The 25,271-nt window shown below is 41.1% G+C and overlaps 1 protein-coding gene across 1 annotated transcript; it reads left to right on the top strand.

The window, feature by feature from the left end:
- Positions 1 to 1,102: 1,102 nt before the first annotated feature.
- wnt10a (wingless-type MMTV integration site family, member 10a) lies at positions 1,103 to 24,047 on the top strand (the record flags this gene model as incomplete). Its single annotated transcript, XM_079230339.1, has 4 exons — positions 1,103 to 1,161; positions 2,745 to 3,010; positions 8,441 to 8,814; positions 21,637 to 24,047. 4 exons carry the CDS (start codon positions 1,103 to 1,105, stop codon positions 22,198 to 22,200), a joined length of 1,263 nt encoding a protein of 420 aa, XP_079086465.1. The 3' UTR covers positions 22,201 to 24,047.
- Positions 24,048 to 25,271: the final 1,224 nt, after the last annotated feature.

The following is a 25,271-nucleotide window of genomic DNA, read 5'->3' as shown; positions in this document are numbered from 1 at the left end:
CTCTGTGCTGTCTTCATCTTTATTTTTTACTAAACATTTTTCTTTAGAGTCCTCAAACTTTACTGAAGGGAAAAATAATTAAACATGAATGAATATAATTCAAGACAGTGGAAAATAAGCCTGTCGGTTGAAGATAATTGGAGTTGTTTCAATTCAAGTAGTAAAGTAAAGAGTAAAATGTATAATTAGCGTGTATAGGGAATTGATTAATTTCCTCATTTGTCTCATAGTTATTTTATCATTGCAGGATGCCATTGCACACAGATACAACAATATAATACACACACACACACACACACACACACACACACACACACACACACACACACACACACACACACACACACACACACAGTAGCTTAAAACAATGGTCAGTGTTCCCTGGGCTTTCTCATAATTATCATCCTCATGCTGTCCTCCTCTTCATCCTTTTTAACCAAATCGCTAAAGTCAAAACAATATTCTTCCCACTGTAGTCCACCACATCTCCTCCTGTGAATATAAATGTTCTCCCTCACAGAGGGCGCAGGCTAAGTGTTTCTGGTTTCCTTATCTAAAAGGATCTCTATCCTGCTTTAACGAGGCACTTGACCTCCCTCGGCGCTCCTCTTCTCCCCGGGTGACGCAAAAAAAAAAAAAAGTGGGCTGGCGGAGCGCTAAGTGCAGTAGTTTAGAGGACTATCGGAGCGCACCGAAACATCACCAGTCACGCAGATCTCGGTCCAGCCGACCCTCTCGGATGTTAACTATACATCAATGCAAAAGCCTCGGCGGAGACACTGGGATGTGTACGGATGTGTATGAGAAAGACCACGCCGACTTTTGTTCCTTTAAAACTCGGTGCAACCTCCTCCATTCAGTAAGTTGAGAGGTGGATGAAACTTTTTTTTTTGTGAATGAGTATCCCGCCGCTGGCTGGCACATCTGGACGTCCTCGGAGCTGTCAAGTCCTGCGCCAACGTCCAGCCGGACCTGACCTGACCCCGCTCCTCTGTGCCGTCCTCCCGAAACTTTAATAAGGCGGAATACTGGACTTTTTTTTTCTTTTATAACTCTTTTTTTTTCCTTTCTTATTTGTTATTTTATAATTACAAGGCACACAATGGAACACTCGATCCTCAGAATAGCATGCTTGGTGGTTATCTGTCTCTTGGATAAAAGGTGAGTTCAATTTAATAAGGAATTCATTCACACAAAACAAAGTTAATCTCTGTGTTGGTTTACTACACCAAAAGACTCTTTTTTTCTTTTTTTAATAAATCAAATGAAAATGTGTTTAACAACTGTATTTATTCAAATATTTTCATCATAGCCTCTTTTATTAGTTTCGGAGAATGAATGATGAACTTAAACAACATTAATGTCAGCTTTCTCTTTCGAAGCGGAATTTCCCTCTTGGCTGACATTCTGAGAACTAACATATAAAAACATGTGTCTACTTTTGACAAGGTTATGGTCTATTGCCATTTGCCTGCCTTCCAGGCACCCGGACAATGTTGCCAATCAATAAACAGTTGCACTTTGGAAAGATAGTTGTTGAAACAGGTCTACTCTCAAAACACAACAGGTAGGAGCACAAACTGGAATTACGAGTCACAAAGTTCAACATGCAAGTCACCTAAATAAGATGGCACCACACATAATATGCAAATGACCAACAATCGATGGCACGGCATGTTGTACTATAGCTTGTAATTATACTCCAAAACTACTGGTTGTTTTTTCAGTCGGAAAGTTTTAACGTTTAAGTCTGTTTCTTTGTTGAAGAGGCTCACAGAAAAGAAACTTGCAGCTACACATGTTGAGGAAAATAAAAGTTTTTCCAGCTGTGTGAGTGCCTCTGTGTGTGTTACTGTAAACTCCTCCCTACACCTGGGTATTTGTGTGTGTGCATGCCGGTCTGTGCAGATGTGGAGTTTTCTGTGTGTGTGCCCACAGCCATACATGATCTTGATTTGTGTGTCTAAATCATACAGACGCTGTGACACACAACCTGTGTTTGACTTGTAGCAATAATGAAAAGAAAAAGCTGGGCACCTTTCAGCTCTTAAGCCATCATCAGCGCAGCCTGTGTTCTCCTTTTTACGGCTCTTGCTGTTTCTATGTGATATAGAAAAGAGCTTTGACCGCTGTCAGCTGAATTACTGTTGTCCACATGATTGATCTGCAACAGAAGCAGCAGACATTTAGAGACACACCTCGCAGCTAAAACACTATTGAATTTGATTGCCTACTGATTTTACAGCACAAGGGGTAAATTGCTTTTTTTCCTGCTGTGTATCTAAAACTCTAAATAGAACTATTGGCTGCATGCCAACGAGTGGATACTGTTCCCTCACTCCGCACTTCAACTCACCTGACCTACTGAAAAGATAATATCATGCACCGCATCAAAGTGAAGACCGGGATACAAAACCTGAATTAAAACTAAATGCAAGTACAGCACATTGCAGGTTTCAGCAAAGGCATTTAAACCACATGGCATAGTCTTACCTCTGTTTATATTGGTGACAACTTTACATGATCATCAAGTGAAACAATCTGAAAAACAACACCCTACAGTATGTGTAATATAGTGAGTACATCAGGTCAGGGTGCCTGTTTGGTACTGTGGGAACTGACTGCTGTGGCACCCAAGAACCAACAGTAACCCTACTTGTCTCAAGTAGACTTTGGTGAGCAACAACAGATGTATTAGTTGTACTTGTGTCTTGTCCATAACCTGCCCTGTATGCTCCATGCAGGGTAGACTCCAATGAAATCTTGGGTCTGAAGCTCCCCAACATCGACCCGATCCTGAATGCCAACACGGTGTGTCTCACACTGCCAGGTTTGACGCGGCGCCAGCTGGAGGTTTGCATGAGGAACCCGGATGTGACGGCTTCAGCAATTCAGGGAATCCAGATTGCCATCCACGAGTGCCAGCACCAGTTCAGAGGACACCGTTGGAACTGCTCCAGTCTGGAGACTAGAAACAAAATACCCTACGACAGCATCGTCTTTAAAAGAGGTCAGTTTTACGGCCACCATACAGTATAATCTAGAAAAAGGCAGACTGCTCAGTTTCATTACAGTTCACAATCTGCTTTTCTTTGAACCATTTTTGCATCTCTTCCATCAAACAATTAAATTGCAGCACTTGGGTTTTAAAAGTAATAAAAGGCACAAATCTCATTTGAGAAAACTCAAGAAACATATTTGCAGCACTGGGGTGGGATGTCAACTCAAGGTACCGGTTGAAAAAAAACAACAATGAAGTTCAGACGTGCAGTTCAAAAGTTTAGTCTTCAAACAGGCTGTGGTTTCATCCTCAAACACACTTTGATAGAATACCTTGAAAGGATGAGCTTAGAAAGATTAGTTTCCACAAAAAGACACGTCTTAAACAAGCATTGCCGTAATATTATTCTCCAAACCCAGATACTTGTGAGATCATTCTTGCATGTTATCTCACAAGTATGATATCCTTTCAAATGGGAAAGTTATTTCTGATGAGCAGATCGACTTACTAACCCTCACTGTATCTGCTCAAAAGCTCGTACAAAAGAACAAGTAACTTCAAAAGCAGTTAGTCACCTCAAGATTACCAAACCTCATGCAGATCAGTTTTCTGTGACGGGCTGTAGAGCTTGGAGCTTTGCGAGTAAGCCACAAAGGATGAAAGAGGATCTTTAGCGTTGGGTAGTCCTTCAGATGGACTCATGCGGGTTAATGACTGGAAAAGGCATCCGTGTCTTAATAGCCAGATCACCTGGATGGATGCACAGTGCACAATGTGGTTGGCAGTTGAGTCTTGAGTTAGTTTTTTTTTTTACAATTGTGCCACATGAGGAACATGATAGTGCTCAAAGCTGAATTATTTACAGATCCAAATCTTTAGAAATGACTGAAAAATAAGGCTCTAAAATGTTAGTAAATTGTGCACCTTGCATTTTATATGAATGGATTGCATTATAGTACATTGGCTTTGGTATGACAAAACATGTATTTGCTAATTAAAATTGAAAGTCTTTAATTTATAAAATTAAGTATGCAAAGTATTAAAAAGTTTCCTTTTAGATCGTGAAACTAGATTGTTGATGGAATTCCCCATCATAAAAAAACCCAGAACTAATTAAATGTGTCAGAAGTTTCCTGGAGGGGTGTTGTTATAATTTATGTTCTCCTTAATCTGTGTGCAAATACAATCATGAAACTTAAGTTTTGTAACCCTCACTGAGGACTGTATTCCTTGTTATCTCCGTAGAAAGAAAACCTAACTACAGTTTGCACACACACCTCTGGTCTTACTTTCACTCCTTACTGACTCATTGAAAGGCTGTTTGTCATTATTAGTGCAGGCAGTTGCTGGTTGTCTGGCATCCCTGGTTGGCCTCGGGTGCAGAAACTCCAAACCACTGACATAAACAACCTTTTTAAATTGGATGATTCATCTGTTACAAGTTGATACATTCACAAAATCTCCACAGAAGCTTTGAGAAATGGATGTAAGTTAGCGTGCTGCAGCCATTGTTGCGTGCGGCGGCACAGAGGCAGCGCTTTCATCGACACAGTTACAGACATCGATAAAATATAATTGTGGAGATTCTCACATATTTTGCATGTAATTACCCACGGGAAAATATATGAAAGGCATATGTACCAAACTGGTATTTTGCTGTCTATAATATAACAAATGTGTCTATCAAGATTCAAGATTCAGGATTCAGGATGTTTTTATTGTCATATGCACAGATAACAGACAGTTACTCCATACAATGAAACACTTATTTAGCTAGGTCCTCCTTACATACATAATTACAATAAACTTATCAATAAAAAAATTGAATTAGAATTAAGAATACAACAAAAAACATTGCTATAAATGCTATCTTTACACTATAAAACAAAACCTTAATAGTAAAACAAGATAGACATTTAAATAAATAAATATTTTGGGGAATTGGAACCTCGCTTGTTCAAATATTCTGATAATCTACAAAGTGTTGCATTTGTCTATCAAGGGCTGTGTATCTCAATGTCTGTTTGCTGTCTAGTTTCACTGCTCTGATCCTCTCGGGCTCTGCCACGTATCTGGCTGCTGATTGATTCTGATAACTTTTATGGGCCCATGTTCATTCCTGTTGAGCTTGCATCAAAAACTAGGCTAAAGAGGACATTGGGCAAATCATGGATAGACAGAAATAGGAGAATCTCTCTCTTTCTTTCTCCCTCTTTTTCTCTGTCGCTGTGTCTGCGTCCTCCCTCACTGGGCTGCTCCTAATGCTTTTACTTCCCTTGCCAGTGCAAGTGCTTGTGAATTTGCTCGCAGCACTTTCCCAACTCTCCGCGGCAAAAGCATAAACCTGTTTAGTCGGTTTCTGTAACACAAAGTGACAGTTTCCTTTGAATCTTTAATTCATTTTGTCACTTCCTCAGCCATCAGTTCAGCCGGGCGTGTCGCAGCCGATAAATTATTTGTTAGATTGATTTGTTCCCAGTCTTCCGGGGGCCCGGGTTGCAGAGCCCGACTCAGAGCGGGGCAAGAGCTAAAACAGGCTTTCTATGGATGGGGATGTGCCTAAGTGCCATCCCTTCCACTTCCCCCACCTTGTGTGAGTATAGGTGTTAGGGTGGAGGAGGGGGGCGAGCGGATTGTGAGTTAGTTAGTCAAATGATTGCGTCTCTTTGCTGTTATAAAACAAAATTCATAATTGCCCTTGAACAAATATTATTATGTTTTTAATAATAACAGATCAAATTCATTCTTGACTAGTGACTAAGCTGTTTTCAGCCAACAAAGCTCCAATAAACCCACTGTGTGTTAGGGTTAGGGTTAGCACACAAGAAAAGGCACACTACAGACACAGTTAGCAATTAGCTTGTGTACATAGTTAGCATATAGCTGCTACAGAGCCAGATATTTCCCTCCAGACTTGGTCGGGACCACAAACTGAGTTAAAAGGAGAGTGACTTCTAATGTAGCTCCATATAAGCTGTATTTGTTAAGACAGAACTTTTTGCCAACATGGTCGTCACATCAACCTAAAAAGTGTTGTATATCTAGCTTGTAAAGTAGTCTGTGTGCAGCTGGAGGCACGGTGGGCAATGCTGCCCGCTTGTTGAAATGAAGATCAGAATCAGCTTCCTTGACAACAAAAAATCAACTGCCGGCTTGTCGGCTCACTGTTTTTTATCAACGTCCAATTCGTTAATCAGGGTTTCAGACTGAAAACAGGCCTGCGTTAAAACAGCCCAGCATTCAATGCCTTGGAGGGTCTGGTTTAAGGCCTGCAGGTTAATGTGACACCTTGTCTAATTGCATTGAGTTGCAGCAAAAGTTGAGCCTTTTCAACTTTGTTCACGAACGACCCTGCGTCGTTTTATCCAGAGCCCACTGTGTTGACCGACTGGCCCCGTTCAAATAAAAGAGCTTTGGCTTCTGCTGTGTGTTTCTTCTTTTCACACTGTGTTGCTACTTCTTGCAAACCAGTAGTTGCAATGGAGAACTGGAGACTGTCACTTGCTCCATGGATGAATTTATTGTTGACTGGCTTCGACTGTCAAGACAGACTAATAAGTCCAGCGTGACAGTGTCAAACTTTACATCATGCCTCGACGTAATATATCGTTTACTTAAATATACAAATAAGGAAACACATCAAACAGTGTTAAAAGAGTTAGTTCCAGTTAATAACCTTTTATTCGTCTCCAACAAGCAGCCTGAATCATTTCCCCTTCAAGCAGTGTGCTATAAACTCCTAAGTGGTTTCTTTTCATGTTTTCTTTACAAGTTTCCATACACAAGTAAGTGACTGCCAGTGGGGCTGCTTTTATAGAACCTGAGGGCAGCATGCTTACAGGCAGTAAGATGAGATCTAGCAACAAACACTGCAGAGGGTACGAGTGCACGCGCTGATGTCACACTTCATTCTTTAATATTCATGAATTCCACAATTGGACAAGGTTTTTTTTTTTTTGTTCCAGAAATATATCAACACGGACAGAATGAATGTGTACTGTATGTGTGTTTATATTGCCAGTGCGTGTGTGTGAGAGAAGAGCACTGTAACATTAGTCCTCTGAATTACAGATCAGTTGTGGTACAGTTGTACTCATTACATGTGCGGCGTGCAAGTTAGACTTGCTGTCCAGGAGAAAGGGATGTGTTAGCTATTAAGGCAAAAGCAGTCGCACGTCGTATGGAGAGATTATGTGCACACAAGCATTTAACCACCTCCTCTTCCAGCAGTAGTCCGTCTGAGCCCATTGGAAGTGATTACAAGGCGAAAGCCGCCGTGCAGCATAATCAGCCTCTCTAACATAAACACACGTCGAGTAGAGTAACACATAGTTTGATCCTAAATCTTCATTTTAAGATGTGAAATTACAACAACAAAAAAGTAAACTATCACACTTGGAGAAAGCTGGACTGAGGGAGCAGAGGACATGTTTAGTACAGTGGTGCAGCACAAATAGGGTCCACCATTCTACTCACTTACAGATGGTACATGTTGGTAGGCAGCAATGAACACAGATCTTGTGCAAAAGAAGGAGACACAGCCTTGTTCAGCGGCTCAGTCCTCTGTGAGTCCTCTGATGGGAGTGGTGGGGGTCTGTTAATGTTCAGATGGCCCACAGAGACAAAGTACGCAAGTGTTTGCAACACGTAATTGCTATTGTTCCAGATGTTTCCCCAGGTTTTATGAGTCTTGGTAGAAGGGTATACAGTATAAACGTGTGAATATACTCATATGCGCATCTATCAAAACAGAGGAAGCTCTTTTACTACGACGTTACTGAATGTGTTTGAAACCAAGTGTGCAAACTCACAAATTGGACACATGTTGTGAACAGAAATAAAACATGTCTTTGTCTCGCTCATTTTGCTGTTAAACTGAGTTTTAGGGCCGGGAAAATCACTTGACATTTTAAAGTTGTATCCAGTAGTTTTTACAGCAGAACTTTACAATTAAATAGTTTTGTTGCGATTCCTGATGATGTTTCAGTTAAAAATAGAAAATGTAACACGACTAAAACGCACTTGCAAACAACGTTTTAGTCATCTAGATTTGGATTGTTATCAAATTTCCTCCTCCATTGATCTGGTAATCCTCTCAGTTTACCTGACAGGAGATGACACATGCACACTGGTATGTTGTGCCTGCAGGTTATTGAAAATGTGTTGACATTTTACATAAACTCCATTTTGTAATATTATACGCCTCAACAGTGTCTTCTCAAAAGAAACATGTCACATAGCTGAATACATTATATCTCCATGTGTGTCTTGTGTCATTCTGGACCAGTGAAGCAAAGTTTAAGTGAGTTTATATTCCATTTGAACTGAAAAGATGTTTTGTGTTACAACATGTTCTCTGAAACAAAACTTCCCAGTCTTTCTTTTCGTATAACCCTCGGCTTCCACATGAGGCATAACACCGCTATCCTGTCCTTGCAGGTTTCAGAGAGAGTGCTTTTGCGTATGCCATCGCAGCAGCAGGCGTCGTGCACGCCGTGGCCAACGCATGCTCCATGGGCAAGCTGAAGGCGTGCAGCTGTGACGAGAAACGGCGTGGGGACGAGGAGGCCTTTCGCATTAAACTGCACCGCTTGCAACTGGAGGCCATCCACCGGGGGAAGGGCATGGTGCACGGCGTCATGGAGCACTTCCCCGCCGACCTTCCGGGACCCCAAGACTCCTGGGAGTGGGGCGGCTGCAGTCCCGATGTGGAATTCGGCGAGAAGTTCTCGAGGGACTTCTTGGATGCCCGAGAAACCTACAAGGACATCCATGCTCGCATGAGGCTGCACAACAACAGAGTTGGGAGACAGGTGAGTGGGGGAGGGGGGACGGCGAGAGAACGTGGCTGCTTGTGTGCACGTGTTTCTCCGAGTTTTATGGAAATTAAAAGACGTGCATTTACCAGACATGGAAGGTTTAATGAAAGATGCAATGCAGCCGCAATATTGCAGCTGTTGGATCAAGTCTTGTTGGAGCTTGGCCCATACCTGGGACTGAAGGAAAAGCTTTTGCTGTTCCAATTGTGAGAATAAAAATACATAAATCTGTCACTCACAACTTTGTGAAACCAAATCACTTAATGGCTTCTTTAAATTGAAAATAATTCAGTGTGAGAGGGTAGTTTCAGCAAAAATAATACTCAGATATTACCATTATATATCACGATCAACTCGTGCAGGCGTTGTCAATACAAATATTACACTATATTTAATAGGACTTTTACAAGAAAACATATGACACAATAAAACAGGTGGAGAATGGCTGGTTTGAGTGCTACTGGGCAGCGATAACGCTAGAGTGCACAACACTATCTCATTTTGTTGGCTAGGTCAACATTGGCCTTTTCGTTATTAGATTGCTGTTTATTTCTCCTGGCAGGTTTATGTGTGTGTGTGTGTGTGTGTGTGTGTGTGTGTGTGTGTGTGTGTGTGTGTGTGTGTGTGTGTGTGTGTGTGTGTGTGTGTGTGTTTATAGGGTTTTTTCCTAAGCTGTGAACCAGTTATTTGAAAGTAACAAATCAAAATGGAACTTTAATTATAACATTGTGTATTTATTGGAGCAATTCTGATTTAAAAAATGTGTTTCAAATGGTAATTAGATCTTATTACAACTACGGTTGTATTCTCACACTTTTTGTGGCACCACAGGGCAGCAGAAATTGTTTTTTCCGAATGAAAAAAAAACACTTTTTAAAGGAACAGTCTTAAGCATTTAGAGGGCTCTATTGGCAGAAATGGAATATAATATTAATAAGTGCGTTTTAGTGTATAATCACCTAAATATAGTAACCGTTGTGTTTTAGGTACTGTAGAATGAGCCGTTTATATCTATTTACAGAGTGGGTCCACTTCTACATGTGTATAGCCCCGAGCGGACAAACCAATCTCTTGCCCTCAGTAGGGCCCATCGCCTTGTTTTTTTTGGGGAGTCGGCGACTGATAGTTCTCCTACACACACACTGGCACAAAGGAAAAGTTTCAGTTGGTTGCAATCTGCAACCCCACCACTAGATGCCATTAATTCTGACACACTGCACCTTTAATGAAGTAGAGAGAGTTTCTCAAGAATACATACATCTGCAGCGGAGAAGCAGACTTGTCCTGTTTCACATGTAGATGCACTGACATTCTATTCAATTTGTTCCATTGTTGTATTGATTATTTTAAAATCAATACGCCCTTTGACATGATCAGAAATCATCATCACCATCATTATTTGTTGTAGGCATACTGTGTAAAAGTAAAAAGGTAACACTGAGTATATCAGTATATTCAATTGAATCAAATCTATGTGTTACATTAGTAATTAACAATTATTATTATTTTAGGTTAAATATCAATATAATAACACACTTCTAATGAGGTTTCTGCCTTTGACAATGGGAGAAAAGAGATGTAAATGATGATACAGCAGCTCTGTGGTGGAACAGAGACAAGAAGCGACCGTAAATTGCTCATTGTTCCCGTTTCCTCCTGAGTAATTTGGGCCTGTATCTCTCCATCAGTTTACTTCTGGTTTCCTTGATTATGCAGACAAAACACAAACGTGGAGCGCGTCAGCCGGACTACACTGGCCTCCCTGCAGTAGCTGTAGTGGTAGAAATAGTTACAGATGTAGAACTGGTGACTGTTTCCAGTCAGGGCTGTGGACTTGGAAGTATAAACTTTGGGTGGGGGCTGAAATGGTATCAGCAGTAATGAGTTCATGAGCCAAGGAAGGAGAGTCATTTGTCTTGTGTTTTTGTGTAGTACGGTTAGGAAACGTGGTAACAGGCAGGGTCACATGTGGCCTCATGTATGTTGTCTTTACTCTACTTTGTTTTACCTATTGAGGCCACATTTTTGTCAATAATTAATGGATTAAGGCACACTTACGATTTGCTCCACATCTAAAACAGGTTTGTCTTTCTTTGTTAGCTTGTACTTTTGAGGCAGTGTATCCTGTGAGATGCCCTTGAGCGTTTGAAACCTCTCTTTTTGTGCATAGGTGTAGAATTGAGTCTCTAGCACGTAAACAAATGCAAAATAATAGGTATACACATAAGCTGCACAGTAGTTTTACGATAGCATGCGGAGATGGCCATATATCATCGCAACTGACTGCTGACTTTACATAACACTCTGTTACTGAGACACGATGACATATACTCCAATTAGCCTATTAGACAATTAATCTCATATGGGCATAACCTCAATAACCTCAATTATATGTGATACGTGACTATTACATTGTCATTTTAACAAAACACTGGAATAAGACATCACTGTTCATTTAGTTTTTTATAGAGACAGCTTGAAAAATCAAACTGACGTTTCTCTTCTGTTGTGGCTGAGACTGCAAGGCAGTATAAAGGCGTGATGTCTGCAATACGAAATACAATAGACAGAGGGATGTGTTATACAGCTGAAGAAAAGCCCACTTTACACGTAGATGTCACATGATGCCACAACTGTCAGAATAAGCTCATTTGGGTGCTATATTTGATATATGAGAGCCTGAATTTCAAAGAATCTATGACAATTAAAGGCAATACTAAATAAATGTATAAATGTATGTCACATTACAAACAAGTTTATCAAAGCTATCCAGTTTGACCAGGAAGGTGGAGTGCCCTGAGGAAAGTCTTTAAATTCTGAATATGTAATCACACCCTTTTACACTTTGAATAGGCAAACAGTAGCTCAAAGAAAATTAATTCAAACTGGCCCTACCCTGCCTTGTTTTTATTTACTGTTTGATTTTCCCAGAAGGTCCTTTAGAAAAACAAAATATTGGTTCTCAGGATCCTCACAATAAATGTAGCTGGCTGTGAATTTCCGGGCCAAGAGAGCATCAATCAAACTTTGAGTCAAAGTCATCAACATCAAAGAGACGGTATCTGGTTTTTTGGAAAAGATTCTGGTTATGACCAGCGAGGACGAACTGACACCCACTTCGCCTGAGTTTAGCTTCTTGTACTTTGTACAAGCTCAACGACCCCTGATGACCTTGGCAGGGTTTAAAGCTAAAGTCTTTCGACTGCTCACTCCTCTGATCGATCTGGTTATCCTTCCGTGTTTTGCACAGAAACAAAGAAAGCAATCCCCACTGTGTTGAATGGATGTACTCCATGGACAATAGAGACTTACAATGAGCAGACGATGTGAGCTTTCAGTACAATATCAAATCAGAACCAAATCATTGTTTGCATGGACATGCTTAGAGGGCTGGCTTGTTCAACAGCTCAGGCTGGATATCAGTGCTTGAATAAGTGTCATGTGCAGAGACACTTCCTGGCTATGGAGAAAGAGGGAAGAGAGGAGAAAGGGAAACATAAAGGAAGAAGGCCGAAGACGATGAGGGAGAGACCCAGAACAAACTGAGAATGAGTCATGGCAGAGCTTTTAAACTTCAAAATACCGTGCACCTTGATGACTTCAAATGCTATAGAAAGCCTCAACAAAAACCCTAAGAGCTTGACACACACACACACACACACACACACACACACACACACACACACACACACAAACGACCCCTAGAATCAAACAAAAAACACTGACAGGTGGGACTTCAAAATAATGCCTACCCTTCCCGTATCTCTTTCCTCCCACCGACCCGACGCCACCGCCGCCTCACCTCCCTCCCTCCGCCCCGCTCCTCCCCTCCATCCCCGGGCCCCACTCCCCCTTTTCAGAGAAGTAGTCTTTAGGCAGAGGAATGCGGCGGTTTTTTAGTGGGGTGTGCATGTCGCCTCATGCCCACCCCAGGGTTCTCACGACGTTCCGTCTTGTTTTTAGCCCTAATTAGTGGCTGCTGGCAGTTTGGAAACAGATGTTTAAAACCCTGCAAAAGATTTTAGACTTCAAACACCAGGGCGGAAAGTAGAAAGAGATTCGCCCTTCCTTCCCTCGTCTCTTCCCCCACTGCTGCTCTGCCTCCTCCAACTTCTCACCAGCAGGGCTGATTACAGAAGTAATAGTGAGCACTAAAGGGGGAGGTTTATTCACATATGATGTCAGCATATCACTAACGCCATGAATATGTGACGTTCAAAGTGGAAGCAGGACAAATAGGGAAATAGTTCAATCACAAATACATTTCATGCATCTACATTGTTAGTTAAATCCCCTCCCAACAACTTTGCGAACCTAGTATTTATGACATCTTCAGATTAATATGAATGGTTTTCCCTTCACCGTGAAGATGCGCAGTTCAGCCCTTCATGGTGTTTGCAGTGAACCAAAACAAACTACTGTTCAGTAGTTAATAAGAGCGGTTTTAAAAGCCTGACTACGTGTTTGAAGTGGCTGCTCGTAACATGGAAACACTTAACCGGGGCAGTAAATTTCATGGCCAAGTTTTTCTTCTTTTTTTTTTCAGCCTGAGCGTTCCTCTCCATCGTTTAGCGAGCACACCTCAAAACAAATGCTTGGCAAGCTCTCCCGTGTTCATGTTGCACAGCTTAGAGCCACGCAGAGGTTCTGTTGAATCCTGTCGGTTCATTAGGTAGGTGGTGACAGTGCTGGCTCCGCAGCAGTCTGCCATGTTACTGGCAAGCGTGGTCTAGTAATTACAATTTACCATCAGTGCCTGACCTCAGGGGAGTAAGGAAAGATGGTATCCCATTTTCAGGAAACACAATATACATTTCAACTTCTTTTGACATCCTATCCGCATTTGTAACGAAGCCAATCTGCTGTTCAATACTTGGAACTCATTTTGAACATTTGAGGCCCTGCCTCTCTCCAAATTATTTTGTAATCATCATTCATTTTTGACTCTTTGTGATGTTGACAGTATCAGTAAGTGGGACTGGAGGCGCATTTGGACAACTTATAGTTGCAGGAGGGATTTCAATGAAATCCTTCTGATTGGATCAGTCAAAAGTGACTGTCGGCAAAGTTTTTGGTGACACACAAACACACATCTCAGTCATGTGTGCTGCTCGGCTAGCTACTACTACCCTCTAGCTATCGGTCAAGTGTGGTTCTATACGATGGAAGGCTAGCCACAAATTGCATTTGATTCGATTAAGATGTGTCATCAAAATATTATGGGAAGAGAAAAGAGAAGGATTTTAATTGAAATGAATGATTGCTATATTTGCCAGTTACACAGGGACACAGGCCTAGGATTTGATATTTTGTATTTCTATTTTACATTGTCTTCAAGAATGACTCAGATTAGCAATTTCTTTGCAGGTCTGCTTAGACCATGTCCAAAGTATTCAACATAGTTGTATCTAAGCAAGTGATTCAAAGGCTCATGTAAATGAGCAGCGATATAACTGGAGAAAACGCTGTGAAACAAAATCCAAATTGTGGAGGTGGCCGAACTCCCTATTCCCAGTCCCTCGATTTAGTGATAGACTGGCGTTTGAACGCTCAATAGCCAGAGCCAACCCTGCAGGGAAAAGAGCAATCTGAGGCTAATTGAATCAATATATTGATATTCTCTTATTGTAGCCGTTGTAAAAGAACCTCAGCTTCCTCTTGGCAAAATTATGATTTACTCTTGTCTGATGCCAGCCCTTGCTGCATCCGCTGATAATAATGTACTGTATGTTTCATTTCAAAACTAAAATAACTTCAGCCACCTGCCCCACCTTAGAAGATTGTGGTGAGAACTGAGATGCCACCAACTATTATCAATGAGAAGCTGATGTTTCAGGCAATTGTCAAGGCACGCCATTGCTTCAAAGCACTGCACAAACTGTAAAAGTGATTTAAACCATAATGCACCGAGAGCAGCATCCCCCTCTCGATCCAAACCAGCAATAGTAGAACCTTTTATGCCTAATATAACCCTCGAGCGATGATAAACTGCTCTGCAGAGCACATTCACGTTAATTCATTGACTCAGAACCCACATGAAAAGCAGAATGTGTTTGATCAAAAATAGCAACATTAGTGCTGTTCAGAGGCCGTTTCATATCATCAGTGGTGTGCAGGGCATTCCAGAGCATTTGATCTGACCCACCCTGCACGGTGCACACACCAACACATGTACACACACACACACACACACACAATCATGAGCATGTGTCCTTTACTCACATACACACACACACGTAAATATACACAGAGGTAAATGCTTTAAAAAGCTCAGCAGGTGGAAGTGCTTATGCTGGTTATAACATTTTACAAGAGTCTCTAAGTAAGAGCTGTGGACATTGTGTGCAATTAACAGTGAGTAAATACTACAGACACACACACACACACACACAAACACAGACACGTTCTAATGTAGTTTCACTGTATACTGTGGAAATGCTTTTGCTCAGTAATTGCATGTCATTGTGTTTGACCGTGTGCGTGTGTATTTGTCTGCGCACGTTGAACTGTTCTTTTGAAGCGAGGCGTTTGATTTGTTTAAAGTGATGTCTGGGCTTAATGTGCTGCTGTGGGATTTGTTTGTGTGCTTTGATAGCGCCTTGGCTCTCTGCTTGGCTTTAAAGGCCATTTAGTAGATTGTCTTTGAACTGACAAACACAAGGCAGCATGCAGACTTATCTGCTGTTTATCAGCAGGAAGGGTCGACTGTGGGACACAAAGACATTAGATTAGGATTTTCCCAAGAAGCGGTTAGTGGTGATGACACGGGGATTGGCCAACGATTAAATTCAATGCGCCCAACAAAACAGGGAATAAGGCGTAAATGATGCATGTACTGCAATATTTACTTAAGAAATCTTATAATGCAGTATGTTTGGATACTTAATTTGGTTTAAAATTGAGATAAAAATGTAAGCATTTTACACTATACAACGCATGTTTATAGACTTCTCATGTTGCTTATAAAACACAGATTGAAAGATTATAAGGGGATGGGATCCCATATTTGACAACAAGGAATATTTCTGGCATAGGATTTCTCCTTATTGTTGGTACACGCACAGAGAAAGAACAAATTGCTCAATTCTTCACTGGCTGGTTCCTCACTCCATCAAAGATTGGTGGTGTTATGCCACAGGACTTTCCCTCTGCAAAGAAAAAAGGCATTGCTGTAAGTCACCCTTCATTACTACTAAATCAGTATTGACAGAACAAAATCTTGATATTTGGTCAGGATGACTAAATCAGGTGTAACATCAGGCTAAAAGGAGTGTGGTAACAATCCTGCCCCTTCGGCATAGGGGAGGTTTATACTAAGACAGGGCTGCAACAGGCACTCACCTTGTATGTGACTGAATATGTGCTAAATAGTTGATTGACACATACTGCACCTTTTTATTTATTTAAAACAAAAAATGGCGACAAAATCCAAAACAGGACAAAGTGTGAGAGTACAGTTGTCCGCGTTGTCAAATACTCCACATGGCTGAAACCTTGTGGTTCAATTCTGGCTGGGGAACTCGGGCACATGTCTTCACCCTTTCTTTCTTTCCTTTCTTTGTGTTCTGCCTTTTGATTCTGCCTCTCTAGTAAAGCCAAAGCATCAGATTGTGGTCCCAAGGCCTGACACCAGCTCTGATCTTTGGCTTACTTCATCCGCTCCTCTTCTCTGCACGGCAGCCGGCTCCAGTGCGCTGCACATTTCCCCGGTCTACTGTATTATGTAGCCTGCTGTCCTAATCTGCCACCAACATGTTGTATTTGATCTCTGTCTGGGGTTGTTTTATAGAAGCCTCTGTCTTACTCTCTAAGCCAATTAAAACTTGCCAGATGTTTGTTTCTAACTGTGGTCTGACCGCCATTGACTTTGAAGCAATTACATCGCTCAGTGTACGTGCAAAGTAAGCCAAAGGACTGCAGTGGGACGTATACTGTCTCATTGTCACTTGTTTTATCTTTTAAACATTTGCTCTTTTCCTAACACGGTAACCTATTTATTCTTCTCAAATCTAGACTTTACATGAACCTGCATCACCGTAGCTGATAGGAAGTGTGTTGGTTTCGACGTGTGAGCAGACGATCTTTGTATATATTTCTGTGTTACAATCACAGCTGATGACAAGTTAGATTGGATTGCTGATTACAATGTAATATCTCGATGGCAGCAGAGCATGAGGACCGATCAATGGAGCGTCAGCTAGACGGACAGGCGATTTGTTAGAACGCTCACGCACACCCTCACACGCACACACAGCATTTGTGTATCAGGCGATGTCGGGACAGCGAAGACACAATCTAAAAATCATCTCCTCCTCCTGTCATACTCTTTTCCTCTCTCCTCCCTTTACCGCCACATTTACTGTTCCAGCTCCCTCGAGCCCCTCCTCCGCCAGCCCTCGCACCTCAGGGGTAATTCTAAAGATCTACAACCAGGCAACAATAAATCACTGCGTCACTTTTCGTCCCCTTTTTCCGCCGTAAACACAGACCAAGAGTTGGTCAGACGTAGCCCCCAGGCGCAGGTGGGAAGGAACAGGAAGGAACCAGAAATCCCAAACCCTTTCACCTGATCTTCAATAACCCATCTGGATCCTGACAAATACACTCAAAATGAGTGATAGAGTGATTGGTATTTAATTATTTTCAAATCAGTAAAGACTAAAAACGTATGTTCTTTCTGACTCTCATCTTCTAACCCTGACTTCACACGGCATTGGACAAATCAATTCAATTCAGTTTGTTTTGAATAGCCCAAAATCACAAATCTATACACATACATCAACAAGTGAATGATCTAATGAGCTCACTGATTCCAAGTTGTTAGATAGAAAACAGTTTCATGCATTGAGGTGGTAAATATAAGCTTCAATTATTTAACCCACTGTGTAAACACGTTTAAAATGTAATGTATAATTTCTATTAGATTAAGTTTAATCAGGTGCTCATTTGTTAATGTTTTTCTTTTTCTCCTCTTGTACAAAATGTTCTCAACTCGTGTTTTGCAGCTCTTTTGTCAGATGGATCAACACTTCACATGTCATACTGACATACTACTTTTAATATGGCAAGAGCAGACAGCGTGCCTATTTCCTTTTTATAACCTTTCAGGACTTGGATTGTACCTGTACACGTGAAAAGAATATTTGACGTGCTTGTCACCCAGAGTTATTTTCTTTTGATGAGGTTTTTGGAGCCTGCAAACTTTTATTAAGCTCTGCCCAGTCAGAGCGCAGGGTGTGTGTGTGTGTGTGTGTGTGTGTGTGTGTGTGTGTGTGTGTGTGTGTGTGTGTGTGTGTGTGTGTGTGTGTGTGTGTGTGTGTTAACGGATAAATCCACCCTAAAACAGAACAAAACAATTTTGAATGCTCTGGTATTCTCTTTACGTCCATAAAGTTGTTGCAGGCTTCGCCAATCGGTAACACACTGTGTCTTATAGAAAAAAGCCAACTTTTAGGATGCAGCATTACCCATTTATATGTGTACATGACACATGAGGCCTTTTTTTTCTGAAAACTGCACCCTTTAGGCCTAGTTATCTGCCACTGGCTAGTTTGTATTTGTGGTTGCAAACTTCCCCATAGCCAATAAAGAACTCAATATGTGTATTGTACACTACTTGTAGCCCCACACAATTTATTTTGTGAATGATATGCTGCTTTGTTTTGGAAATAACGCTCTGTTGCTACAGTAGGTAGGCTAAGCTAGGTAGCCTGACACACTAACAATTTCATTTCACGTTAGATAAGCAAGCTGTTGAATCCATTCCATATTTTGGAGAGGCTAAAACAACCACACTAACCTCTAAATTATTGTAATCTTACTTCAGCCCCGCACGCACCGCTTCGGCATGTGGAGAAATCCAAAGGGCTACCGTGCCGGGTTATGGTTGCTAGCCTATGGTTGGACAATCACTGTTAAGGGGAGGGTCGATTGCATTTTGCTGTAATTCATTGTAAATATTAGGTATAGAAGCCAGACATGATGTGGCCTACTACTGGAATCATCACAGTTTTAGTGAGAACATGTTGCTTCCAGGAAACAGTTTTGTTCTCTACTCTAATACACATGAGAATAAAATACAAAAGTCATGCTGCTGTGAGAGTAATCAGTCTTTTTATTTTTTCCTCTACCAAAATATGACAAAATGTCAATAGAAATAACACTTTACTTGTCTACTGTTTTTGTTGTTTTACTGTGCTTTGAAACCCCTATCCTGCTGTGTGAATGTACCTTCAAACAGAAGCAATGTGGATGCAATTATGACTTAGGTCAGTTGGTCCCTTTAAGGTTTAAGTGGGTTGGAGAGTTTTATGATTACAGACTTTGCTGTGTGTTTAAGGCCAGCGCGTTTGTGATTCTGGGGTTGCCTCTGCCCTAAAAACTGAACCGAACGCTGCAATCTGAACTCAGTGCAAGTGCTGTTTGAGCTGTTATAATGTTGTTTACTATAAAGTCTTACAGCCTCTCCTCACCACGGAGCGCAGCTTCTTTAAATGTTGTTTTCAACACTCCCAACAGTAGACCCATTTTTATCCAAAATGCATGCTTCTTTAAAGATTTTGTAATTGGTATATTACACCACTGACATGATTGTAAGCTCTCAGCTGCAATGTCCCAATCAATACATTTTCTTAAATGTTCCATATTACTGGCAGATTTGATGAGTATGTCTTAGTAGAAGCATGTATTTACATATTGTATGAATTTCATCAAAAAAGAAGAAACCACTTTTTTTTTTATCTAACCCAAACTATATGAATACTTTAATTTGGAGAAAATCACTATGTATTTTAATTGTTGCAGCAGATGGATGCATCGTAAACCAGTCACCTAGTTTCTTTTATTTTGCATTTTTATTTTATTTTAGAACTTTTCTTTTGAACTGCGACTGATCTCTATTAACTTTGTGGCAAAGAAGTGTTCTTTTGCTTCTTCTTTTTCATTCTTCATTCCAAACAGAGCAGTCAAGCAATTATATTCATCACTATTTCATTATCTCATCCACCTCTCAGAACAAGGAGATTTATTTTTCCTTTTTTAACTCTGCACGGTTTGCTCAATTGGGAACCCACAGCACAGCATGCAATGGAGCCTTCAAGCACACAAGCCCTCAACAACGTGTTCTAGCTCCCTCCCATATATATATATATATATATATATATATATATATATATATATATATATATATATATATATATATATATATATATATATATATATATATATATTAGATCCCTCCCATCACTATGTTTCCCTCTATCCATCCGTTCCTACTTCTTCTCTAATGGATGATATCCTATTGTTAAATAACGGACAGGGTTGGACTATCTAATGTCTTAATCAGTTTGATCATCATTCAGGAGTTTCATGTTCTGAAGGCTAAGCAAGAAGAGACTACATCTTCATTCCTGCACACACATATGCTCAACCATAGGCACATGCAGGCATGAACATATGGTATAGTTTTCTAGCTTTCACAGACACAGAACAAAGAATACACTCCTCTACTCACCTCTTTAAATTGGTCACAACTGTGGATCGCCATCTCTCTCTCTCTCTCTCTCATACTCCGCGGATGCAAGAGAGCGTGTGGGTGACAGTGTGTGGAGATTAGCATTATTGCTAGCACATGTGTGGAATGTGTTGAACTGTGCAAGTGTCCAGCATGTGTGCATGTGTATGTGTGTATGTGTGTATGTATGTGTGTGTTTATAGGGGTGGCAACAGCAGCAGCATCTGTCAGTACTCTGGGTGGCCTCAGTGTTCCTGTTGGTAATTGGATCTTAAAGTTTAGAACAGGTGATGACTGACAAGCACACGCAGACACACACACACACACACACACACATATACACACACACACACACACACACACACACACACACACACATAAATACAGACCCTTGAGGAAATATCATTATGAAGGACAGGATTCATACCATGTGGGATGTACCTGTGTGTGTGTGTGTGTGCGTGTGTGTGTGTGTGTGTGTGTGTGTGTGTGTGTGTGTGTGTGTGTGTGTGTGTGTGTGTGTACAGAATAGGACAGGTATTGCAGTGATCATGCTCTGATTGAACATTTTGTGTTTATGCTTTTTTATGCATTCATGTATACTATAGACGTCTGCAACATATTTTTAGTCCTTTGTACTACTTTGCTAGAACAGGGTCTATATAGTAAAAGCAGTTTGATGAACCCCTCCATTGTGTGTATAATAAGGCTTTTTCCTGTAATATAATACAATGAAAACAGTGCCCGCTGGCTGTTATCATTGTAGTTTTACTGGCCAGCATTAAAACATCAAAGTGAAAATATATTAATATGAATTCTGTAATGCTTCAATGTGCCGATACATGTGTGTCATGCATGGAGTCATTACTTGATGCCAAAATGAATAATGACACTACTGTCTGTTTGGGGAATGCCTGCATCCATCTGCGTTATTTGATATCAGTATGTTTGACAACAGGCTCAGAGTCAGACCACCTGGCTTGGTAAATGCGGGACCAATATTCCTTCAGGGAACTATGTGTCATTCACGATACGGTGGCGTGCTTAAAAGAACAAACATCCCCCCCCCCCCCCCCCCTTAAAAAAAAAATCACGTTTGAATTATGACATGCAGTCTGCAACAGCCTGGTCGTGTATATATTAAACTTCAAAGGTAGCTAGTAATCAAGGAAGCCATTAATCCTTCTTCTTTTCTTTCTCCTTACCTCCTCCAACCCCCTCCTCTACGTCCTCGCCTCTGCTCACTTCCTCACTCCATCCCACTCTCTCTTTCTTGTCTGTCTCCCTCTGTGTTTTTTTCACAGGTGGTGCTCGACCACATGAGACGGAAATGCAAGTGCCACGGGACGTCAGGGAGCTGCCAACTAAAAACCTGCTGGCAGGTCACCCCCGAGTTCCGGGTGGTGGGCTCAATCCTCAAAGAGCGCTTCCACATCGCCACGCTCATCAAGGCTCACAACCGAAACACCGGGCAGCTCGACCACTCCAACCACAACAACAACCACCACAACCACCATAACCACCACAACCACCACAACCACCACCACCACCACCATCATCAGAACAACCACCACAATCACCACCACCATTCACATCGGCGGCGGCCAAGCATCAACGAACTGGTCTACTTTGAAAAGTCGCCCGATTTCTGCGAGCGGGACCTGGGCTCGGACTCGACAGGAACGCAGGGCCGGATCTGCAACAAGACCAGCCCCGGCATGGACAACTGCGAGAGTCTGTGCTGCGGGAGAGGCCACAACATCCTGCAGCAGACGCGCAGCGAGCGCTGCAACTGCAAGTTTCATTGGTGCTGCTACGTGGTGTGCGAAGAATGCAGGATAACAGAGTGGGTCAGTGTCTGTAAATGAAGAAACACACGAAAAGACTGTACACACGAAAGAAAACAAAGAAAAAGAGACCTTTTTTTAAAATCAAGACTATTAATTTGAATGGGGAATATGACTGTAATATATGTGCCCCATACCTTTTCACGGTGGACTGCTGTTTTCCAGAAGAGCGAGGACAGAGTGTGAAGAGGTTGAGCGAGCAGAAAGATAGATGTGCATGTTGGTTAAGAGTGTGCACATGCAGGATTCGTCTAAAGCTGCCACAACTCAGAGAGATTGGATGTTTACTATCTTCCTCGTGAGATAAAGGAACATAGTTGCATCAGTTAACTATCTGAAAGCTCTGAATCTGAAATCGGGGCTCAAAAAACAACAAAATATTGTTGTTTCATCAGCATATGTTGACTGACATACAGCTGCATGATATCCAGGTGAGCAAAGAGGAAGTTGAGAGTAAGCAGATTGCATGCAGAAAGAAAATAATAATGCTTCATAGCACCAGCAGTATATAAAGTGGAAAGGCTGAGACAACTATAGACTTTTTCACACATCAGGATTCACAATGCACAGGATTTGACAGCACAACTCACCTGGAGCACTTAAGGATTTAGTGCCTTGTTCAAGGGCAGTTCAGAAGTCTAAATGTTTATAGCAACTATCATGTTACACCAAAAAAGAAAAAATGCAGCAGTGGATTGTCTGACTCAACTGACACTCTAGACGTATCAGTCAATAGTACTATGTAGTATGCATAATGTGTATCCCTGCGTACAGTGATGACACCCTTAAAACAATAAATTCACACAAGTCCAATGACAGACTGGGTTCAATTAGAAGGTTCCACTAAAGGAGCTTTTGTATGAGAACATTACAGCAACGGTGAATCACAGTGGCTAAAGCTGAAGTCAAACAAAATACAGACCTGAAAGTCCGATTTTCGGTGCGATTCCTGATAAAAAAAACCTTCAAACTGAAACCATTTCCTTTCCTCTAATAGAGGGCGTTGAAATAAAATCCACACAAATCAGCTTCCAGCAGAGAAAGTACAAGCACTGACTCTATGCACAATAAGGTTAGCCTCCTAGCACAGATATATTGTCCTTCATTGAGAAGTTCCATGTGTTGTGTGTGTTGTGTGTGGTGTGTAACGTAAGAGGACTGTCAGAGTACAGTGCACAATAGACCTTTATCTAACAAGTACCGTTTTCATCTTCAGCATGATCTGAACAGCATTGTAAATAGAACTGAATGATGCTGCACAAATAAAATCAATAAAGTTAAAGTGCCTCAGGAAACTGAGCACACATGAACAGGCTTCGGTTCCTCACACTATAAACATCCTAAGCTGCAATCAATCAAAGTGTTTCCTGTTTTGTGATGTAATGTACTGTGTGTGACACTGTATGCTTCTTGTGATATAGCTACACTCACCTTCTACACACTTCTTCCATGTTTGACAATAGGGATTTTCTGACGTCAAAGTATATAAGTAACAAAGTTGATTCCTGTCTGTGCACATTTCCAAGATCATATTTGGTCTCAAGAAAAAGTGTATGAGTGAGGCTCCTTATCAGACAGTGTAATTTATTTCAAGCAAATATGTTTCTGTGTTGAAAGCAGAGAAAAAAAAAATCTGGAATTGTGTTTCCAGTGCAACAGATTATTTCAATTCTGATAAGTAGTTTGCACATACAGAACTGTATTGTCCAGGAAATATCTGGGAGATATCAGCAATATGCATTTTTTTCATGTCATAAATGTAATGTATGTATGTATTTTTATGTTTTAATATGCTTATTATCTAAGTTATTTTATTTTTGTGGATAACTTAATATTTGTAAGACAATAAAGAAAGACCATAATATTGAAAGGGGCTTTAATGTGATGAATAATAAAATACATGAAAGCAGTGTATTTGGTAAGAGAACAGTTTTATGTTTATTTGATCACTCGTTAGCATAATAATGATGCATCTGTATGCTAGTATATGTTCTAGTAAGGTTACTTCAGAGTCGTTAGTTCCCTTCCTATGGGATCACATATATTCCAGTGATTATCATTAAGTTATTTTGAACAGGTTATAAAAATAACAGCTTCCTCGTCGAAGATTAAACTATTCTCCATCTTTCAGTCACAAAGAAATAAGGAAAAATGATCATTAAATCCAACATGCTGCATTAGGTACAGATATAGAATGGTAAAATATTTGATATTTTGGAAAATTGACTGTCTTGCTGTGCTATGCCTTTTTAGGGCAGATATTTCGTTCTCTGCTTCCATAAAGTTGGCAGAATCATAAGACAAGACTTTAAGAGATTAAGAAAAATACTTTTATAGAGTCCAGGCTTCAGCTTCTCCTCCACCAGCTTCTGTTTCTCAATGCACCTCTTAATCAACATTCCCTTCATCTGACTGTTCAGTTCTTCTGTAGTTCACTGTAGTTTCCATACTGTAGGACAAATTGCCATCAACTACAGCAGTTGCTATTAGGAATGGGGAAAAGGAAGTCCACACAACAAAAAGGCTCTGTTCTAATAGTTATTAGTGTGTTGTAGTTACAAATGTGAATGGGATTTTGAATAAGGTTTTCTTACTTCTGGAAAAGGACCCAGAACTTCCACAAACAAAGTCCGTTTGGTTGGCTCAAATGGTGTATCCGCAAATCCCTTCACCCTCAGTCTCTCTCAAATAACTATATAATAAAGGTCACTATTTTTGTGGACTTTAGTACGTTCTCTTCGGTCCAGATGTCGAGCAAACATAGGACTTCTGCAGAAATTGGAGTTTTGGAAACGGAGACCGCAAGCTGTCTCGGACCAGTTGCTTTGGACCGTATCAGAGGACTGCTTTCACAACTGCCCAAACAAACCGTAGGAGGGGTTGAACCACAACTTTGGCTCAGTGGTACAGCAGGGTCGTCCTTCAATCAGAGGATCGGCGGTTCAATCTCCGGCTCGGCGAGTCCATGTCGATGTGTCCTTGGGCAGGACACTTAACCCCAAATTGCTCCCGCAAGCTGTGCCTGCGGTGTATGAATGAGTATGAATGTTAGTTTGAGTCCTGATGGGCAGGTGGCACCTCCCATGGTAGCC

This window comes from Taurulus bubalis (assembly GCF_910589615.1).
Source record: "Taurulus bubalis genome assembly, chromosome: 15".
Classification (NCBI taxonomy): Eukaryota; Metazoa; Chordata; class Actinopteri; order Perciformes; family Cottidae; genus Taurulus; species Taurulus bubalis.
The sequence above is the reverse complement of the archived record's forward strand: the minus strand, read 5'-3'. Positions and strand labels throughout refer to the sequence as shown.